At 34.1% G+C, this 7,966-nt stretch overlaps 1 protein-coding gene across 1 annotated transcript; it reads left to right on the forward strand.

Annotated features, from left to right (window-relative positions):
- Positions 1 to 3,398: 3,398 nt before the first annotated feature.
- Positions 3,399 to 7,459, forward strand: LOC114322943 (F-box/kelch-repeat protein At3g06240). The gene is made up of 2 exons (XM_028270410.2): positions 3,399 to 4,746; positions 6,914 to 7,459. Exons 1-2 carry the CDS (start codon positions 3,581 to 3,583, stop codon positions 7,287 to 7,289), a joined length of 1,542 nt encoding a protein of 513 aa, XP_028126211.2. The 5' UTR covers positions 3,399 to 3,580; the 3' UTR covers positions 7,290 to 7,459.
- Positions 7,460 to 7,966: the final 507 nt, after the last annotated feature.

The following is a 7,966-nucleotide window of genomic DNA, read 5'->3' on the forward strand; positions in this document are numbered from 1 at the left end:
TTGGTTCCTCGGTCGTAGAATGGTGAAGCTATGTCAAAAGTATGCCAATTTTCACATTCAAAAGCTATGTTTTTTCTAAATCAATTTCTGAAATTTTCACATTCAAAAGCTATTGTAAATAATTGATGATCTACAGTGGAATCCCCTCTAGATGACCTTTTGCGTTATTCTGCAGGAAATAATTGAACTAATTTTGATTATACTTTTATGAGATCATCCAAATAATTGAAGGTATTCATTGACATCTACTTTTCATATTATGCTTAATGAATCATTATTTTTGTTGGTTGTTGATTTTGATGTTTTTGGTTTTTTATTAGTTGATGCGCTTTTAAATTTCTTTAGCACATTGGTTGATTTACTTTGGTTTTATTGAATTTCTAACTTTATGGGTTTGGTAAGTTGTTGGTGAGGCAGAGAGGGTGTGTGGTAGAGGAGGGAAAGACAAAGAAGGTGGTGGCAATGTGATGGGGGAATAAATTTGAAAAAAACCAAATATTTAGTTTTAGAGAAAATTCTATATAACAAGGAAGGGTAGTATTTGATCCAATGATTAGGATTGCTTCTCCCTTTCATCCACGGTCCATTTTTGACACTGATTTTGAAAATGTATTTGTCCTATGTGGCAATTTGGATGGTCTAGATTAATTTAATCCAAGGTCTATTTTTTAACACTTCACCCATCTCAGATTCTAGATATCTCTCAACTCCTCCTTAGCTTTGCCCCTTTCTCCTACCCACCATCTCATCAAAGTCTAATTTTTGTTGTCTAGGTTTTCTAATTTTTGCTTTCACTATTTTTGTGCCTTTTTCATTACGTAATGAGCTTTTCCTTTTTTGGTTTTTTCCTTTTCCCATTATGCCAACTAATAGATCTCTAAAAACATTTCTATTTTTAACTCAAGCTGTGATGAGATCCTTATGTGCCTTTGTTTTCTAATTTGATTTTGATTTGGTGTATGATTCATGACTATAAAACAATTGATGCTTCATAATATTAGTATTGTTGTTAAATTTTTACTTTATGTTACCTATATGTTGTGTTTTGTCAAGTTTATATGTGGCTCATAAGTTAGTTTTTTGACTTATTATGAAAAAATGTATAGATAGTAGAGAGGTGGTGTGATTCGAATAAGCCAATAAGTCAATGTTTTGGTTGATCCAGATGTTTTGGCTTTTGTAGATTTTGTGAATGATTTGATTTCTTAGCTTTGTTATCCCTTTGGGGGCTGATTTTTTGTATTCTTTGCATCATCTTGATACTTTTTAATAAAGTCTGCTTATTTATGAAGTAGAGAAAAAAAAATCATGCTGAAAGCTCCTCATGTTCGAATAATTGAATGCAGCATTGCGGTCTTTTCTTAATTCCGACATTGATACATACTTAGGAATGTAGTAATAGGTGTAATATCAGTTTTGCCATGAACTACTAGATTTGTTATGTTCATCACAAACAAAAAATTTTAATTTGTTCTCGCATGCAGGATTTTCTTTTTTTTTTTTGGTTTGCATATTCCGGGTTTATCTTCCAATGAAAAGCTAGATAAGTGAATATTGACCCAAGGGCACAACAAGATGGCGGCTTTGATGGCGGCTTTGATGGCCATGGATCTCATGGATTTTTTTAATTAGTTTAAATACATTCGTAATTTCTAAGCTTATTTCTTTTAATGGGATTAAGTGAGAAATAGGGGATAATGTACTATTAATGATTGTGTAAGATCTTAGATTTGAAATATTCAAGTAGTCTCATCACTGTCTAATGAAATCATGCATGATGTAGTCAATAATTTTGTTCAATTGACTTTTATTTCAATGCCTATTTATTTATTTAACATGCTTACTTCAATTAACTTTTCTTATGTGGCTTAATGTGAACAAACTGTAAAGGTTCTTCAGATCAGGGAAGTCGAAGGAATTGAACCAATCTTTTATAATACTAATTCACAGATTGTAGTGATGGATACATTTGGTAATTCTCGAAGGCATTTGGAAGTATTGTCCTTTTTTTCAAACTCTACGGTCGTAAAAGAAAGTGCAAGACTTCATATTGCTTTTCCTATTTAGTTCTATAATACTCCATTACAACTCAAGGCAAATTTTTTTGGAGAGAATTAACCAATTATCTACAATACACTTTCATACTTATGAAGGTGAGGAACCTTGACTAGGTATCCTGTTTTTTTAGGTTTAATACAATAGTTTGTTTTGCCTCTTAGCTTTTGTTGGCAACAGTCAGTTTCGATTATTTGGATTTTCTTAAGTGTTACATTTTTTTAATGGTTATTTTTTTTAAACGGGGAGGAGGGGGGAAAAAGGGGGGGGGGGAGGGGTTAGCCTTCTAAGGAATCATGTATTTTGATCACATACTTATGAATGCGATAATTGCTGTTATTTAGTTTGATAATTGCGGGTAAATTGGGGAACACACTGATGCTTTTATCATGAAGAGTTATGTTAGAAATTTTTTTATGTTCAATTTCTCTTAATTCATAATTATTGATTTTCCTGTTTTTCATAAATATTTTGAATGAGTTTTCCTGTTATGATTTTTTTTAGCTAATCTTTTAAAGTTGAATTCAAGTGTTGGAGTGATTTGTTACAGGTGACTGATCAACATTAGAAACGTTGTGGTTGTGTTGCTTTTTTCTATGTGTGTTAATGATTGGTCTTTCATTCTTGACTGGATGATTAGTTTTTTTGTTTTTTACTAAGCTATAATGATTATTCTTTTATACCAAAATGTTCATTCACCATTCCTCTTATGCATGAAGTATGTCATTTTGAATTGATTTGTTATAATTGAGTTCTATGCAATGAAATTGTTGTCATTCTGAATTGATTTATTTTAATTGAGTTATGTAGTGTAGTGAAATTGTTGTCATTTTGAATTAATTCATTTTAATTGAGTTTTGTAGAGTGTGAGATACCAAAAAAATTGTTGAGAGTGTCTTTAGGCACGAGTTATAAATTTTTATTTCTTTTTACTTTACATTTTACTATTTTGATTTGCATTAAGGTTAGGGGGAGTTGTTATTTTAATTAAGTTTTATAGAGCGTGTCGTACAAGTAAAATTATTGAAAGTTCTTTAAGAAGAATAAAAAAATGTTAGACTTCATAAATTTTAACATAATACGTATAAATTATAATATTATTTACACCGTGCCTTTAGACACAGGCATACACTAGTATATATATATGAAAAATAAAAAATAAATTTTTTTTAAAAATGTGAATCTTAAAATCCAAAGAGTAATGCTAGAGGTCATCAAAAGAATATCATAAAAATAATTATAAAAGATTATCTATCTTTGAATTATATATATAATAAAATACTACATACTAATTAAAAAATGAAAAATTTTCATAATATATTTGATGATATTTTTTTTACCGTATCTAATATTATTCAAATCGAAACCAGCATAGATTTGAAAGCTTTCTACCTGCATCTTATACAATCAAAGCTGGTTAAAAGCGAATAAATTAAAGTTGGGTCAGTTTTGACCTATCCATGGGATTCAGAATAAGGAACCCTAATCACCACAGAAAATACAGTATATCCCTCAAGTGTGAACTATGGAGGCGACAAGGTCCGATTCTCCAATCCTTCCCCAAGAGCTCATCGGCGAGGTACTCTGTCGATTACCAGTCAAGTCTCTTTGCCGATTCAAATCTGTATCTCATTCATGGTACTCCCTAATCTCCGATCCCCATTTCGCCCAAACCCACTTCACTCAAACCACCAACAAAATGCCCAATCGACTCATTCTCATCTCCGACTTTCACACTCTCTTCTCCGTCGACTACTCTGCCCAAATTCCAGTCGCAACAAAGCTTAATTTCCTCCCATCAGTTGAAGCTGAATCGTACGACGTGTGGTCCGAGATTCTGGGTTCTTGCAATGGCTTGGTTTTAGCTCTCAATGAATTTGATGTCGACAAGTATTTGCTAAATCCATCGACTGGAGAATCCAAGAAAATATCCGAATCCCCTTTTGCCCTCGATTCAGTCAATGCGTATAATCGGTGTGGATTAGGTTACGATTCGACCACTGATGATTACAAGGTCGTGATGCTTTCTTACTATGGTGGTGGTGGTGTTGATGACGAATCTGGAGCTACTACTGAAACCAACACCATTGTAAGTGTGTATTCATTAAAATCTGATTCTTGGAGGAAAATTCAAGGTTCCTCTTATCTTCATTGTGCTGCTGATCCACCTGGGGTTTATCTAAATGGGTGTGTTCATTGGTTTGCTCAAAGGGGTTCCGATTATTTTCCTGTCATTGTTGCTTTTGATTTGGGGAATGAAACTTTCCGGGAATTTTTGCCACCGCCTTTCGTTAATAATGCTGTGTTTTTGGATGAATATAATAATGTTGTGTCGCCGTGGTTTTATCCAGCAGTTCTTGGAGGGTATCTTTGTTTACAGGCTTTCACTGATGTTTGGGTGATGAAGGAGTACGCGAAAAAGGAGTCTTGGACTAAATTTACTATTGGTAAGCCTGATGACATCTCTAGGATTGAATTGATGGATTTATTAGAAGATGGTGAATTTTTGTTTTCAAGGGATGAAGAGCAATTGGTTGTATACAATTCGAAAGATGAAACATCGAGGGATATGGTGGTTTGTGGCATTCCAGGTATCTTTACATCTGGGGGCACCTATGTAGAGAGCCTAATCTCTCCTGAACGAATCCACGGGATTGGGAGAGAATGTGAAGCGTGGGAAAGAATGAAAAGGTATTATCAACTATATTGGTAAAAATGGAAATGTCTTTGTTGGTTCCCTCTATTGTTGTTTAATGTTTATATATTCATACTCGTAATGCTTATGGACAAAGAAAAATCACTCAAACATAGTTAAAGTTGACACCATTTAGGATATGAAGATGATTGAGGATCTCACATATGCATTCCTTGTTCTATCCACTCTATTGTATCTCTATTAATTAGAATGCCATGGCTGAATTTTTATGATATATGAGAAACAAAATTTTAACCAAGACTAAGATTGTACAAGTTACAGGACAGCAAATAAACCAAGAGAGGGGAAGCATACCATCTTTAAACTAAAGTATGGCAATGGCATTATCTTGTCATCGTTGAATGTGGATATAGCAACCACCATGATGAGTTACATAAATACTAATATACTGTTCATTGTTCTATATTTTTATATTTCTATTTTCATTTTAATTCTATTCCCACTACTACTGCAGTTGTGTTTAATTTAAGTGTACGTAGTTAGTGTGCAAATGTCATTCTCAGAGCAGCCACTTTGTGAAATACATAAAAGAATAAATTACACTTTCACCTCCGAAAGTATGGGTCATTTCTCATGTTGCTCCTTCAAAAAAGATATTTCCACTTTGGTCCTTAAACTATTTTTGGTTTCTCACTTTTGTCCATTTACCAACTCTCGCTATTGTTAATGGGTAGTTTTTGATTTTCAAAAATTGTCACACTTTGGTCCTTAAAAAAATTAAGTTTTCCTACTTTAGTGCCTAAACCCAAATCCAAACCCAAACCCAAACCCAAAAACCATCCCTATCTTGACACCCATCCATTTCAAAAACCAACTTCAAATCGGACGAAAATATTAAAGTTATTATGGGTATGCATCGTTAGAGAAGCAAAAAGGCTGTGAATTTCTGGGGTTAGTGGAGGAGATCGGGTGGTGTGTTTGCACCATTAGTAGAGGGAATAGGAGGAAAGGGAAATGGGGAGTTTATAGCGGAGGGCAAGCGAGGGTAGGAAAGCTAAAAGGGAAGGGGGTGGGTTGTAAGAGATGACAAGTGGCAGTGGTTTACAGTAGAGGCTGTGAAAAGGAAGGGTGGAGAGAAATGGGTGGGCCGTGATTAGTGACAAGTGGAGTTGGTCTATGAAAGAGGGTTGCATGTTGAAAGAGATTATATTTTAGAGGAGAAAATAGAGGCAGATGAGATGGGGAGGTTGTTAATTGTGGGGGTGGGGTAAGGGAGAGGAGGAGGTGGTTGGTTTTGGGGGCTGGGGTGAAAAGGTGCATAGAGGATGGGAAATGATGGGAAAGAAGGGGAAAGTTAAGGGGGTTAGCAAAGTGCCCATCTGTTCTATAATTTTTCTGTACTTTTGTTGTGCAAATTGTGGTAATTGTAGTGAACACAGCTATGGAGTCCTTGCACATACAAACTCATGGTCCACCATCTTGACTATCTGTGACCTTTTCAGAGTCCTGTTCGAGGTAATAATTTTCGTCGTTCATGAAGTACTTGATCATGTATGAAGAACTATCTCAGTATTATGTGTGTCGCAGTTGAGAATTTTGTGAGCATTAGGAGCAAGGCTTGTATGTGAATATGTGAGAGCTAATATGAAAAGCTTATCATTGAGATAGGATATTTATTAGATATTCAGGTTCTGGACAAGATATATTGTAGTTTTATCTTCATGATTGTTTGAAGTGATCCAAATATCCTCTTTCATAGGTTTTTGGATAAATTACATTGACCTCCCCTAAGGTTTACCTTAATTACAGGGATCTCCCATGTAGTTTAAAAAATAACACTAACCTTCCTTACTTTTGAAAATAATACACATTCTCCCCTGTTGTTAGAATGACATTAATAAAGTAACAAAAACAATGACATCAGCCACAATAAACATGCAAATGCCCAAAATACATTTGTCATCCGTTACAAAGCAATACACCCCTTCTAACTATTTGCTTCCAATTTCCAAGGACCTGTTAACTTTTCCTCCAAACTCTCACTCTCTCTCTCTCTCTCTCTCTCTACAACCTTGCTTGACATGGATAAAGATTTCATGTGAGCTTTCTTTCTTTATCTCTCTTTGTTCTGTGTATTTATTTATTTATTTGTGAACTATGGATTTATATATATATATATATATATATTGTATGCATGCACAGGTACAGTGATATGGCATCATCAAGCAATGGAAGCAACATACTGAAATATAGAAACAAAACATGTCTTTGTGGTCAAAAGGCGGCTATCGAGGTGACACAATCTGAAAGAAACAAAAACAAAGGAAAGTTGTATTATGCTTGTGCAGAAAGAAAATGCAAATTCTGGGATTGGTGCAAACCTGTTAACTCAACTAATGAAAGTGTTGATATTGTTCAAAGGCCACTACCTCGAGGCAATTTCAAGGATGTGCATACAAGACTGCAAGTACTTGAAAGCAACCAAGGATATATAAAGCCACTGATAATCATAAGTTTAGTCATAAGTTTGTTTGCCTTGTTTGTTGCCATTATGAACGAACCTACTTATCATATGTGAAACTTGTTCTATGGGTTATGTAATGCAAAGATATCCTCGTATGACAAACTTGTGCTAGTTTTTGTGTAATGAAATATGTAAACCCAGTTCTATTTAAGTGTAAGACAACAAGTTTGTACTAATTTTTCCTTGGAATGAAAGCATGGGAAATCCCAATATATGCGTCCCAATTATGAGTGCTTTAAACATATATAAACAAGTTCAAATATTAGTGCTTTATAGTTCCATTTGATGCTTCATAGTTAGTTGACAGTTACATCCCAAAAGAGTCACAAAAGTTTTACATCTCCAAAAAAGAAACAATCACTATCTCACAGCTAAGCACTATGCTCCTCATTTATCACTACATCATAGTTACAAAGTATGATGAAGATGTCCACAACAAAAAAACAAAAGTGGATGCATCATCCTATAAGTATTATGCACTATCTATATATTATGTACATGTTCATTGTCACACATATGTACCCAAAAACTGTCATTAAGTAGTGAAGTTATCTGCAAGAAACAACCAAAAAAAAAACAAAAAAACAAAAACAAAAACAAAAACAACTTAGTCTTGAATCTGTACCATGTAAATAAAATTTAAAATCTAAAGTGAAGTTATCTACACTAACCTTATGTTCTTGTGACCTGTGTCACACATTGAGTAGGCATTGAAGGGCTCCCTCTTCGAA

Source organism: Camellia sinensis, chromosome 7, assembly GCF_055761805.1.
Source record: "Camellia sinensis isolate YWXY chromosome 7, ASM5576180v1, whole genome shotgun sequence".
Taxonomy (NCBI): Eukaryota; Viridiplantae; Streptophyta; class Magnoliopsida; order Ericales; family Theaceae; genus Camellia; species Camellia sinensis.

Excerpts from the sequence above, each read along its gene's own strand:
- LOC114322943 (XM_028270410.2), top strand. The coding sequence starts at position 3,581 with ATGGAGGCGACAAGGTCCGATTCTCCAATCCTTCCCCAAGAGCTCATC. Across the intron at positions 4,747-6,913 it reads GCGTGGGAAAGAATGAAAAG|GTACAGTGATATGGCATCAT; the intron begins GTATTATCAACT and ends ATGCATGCACAG.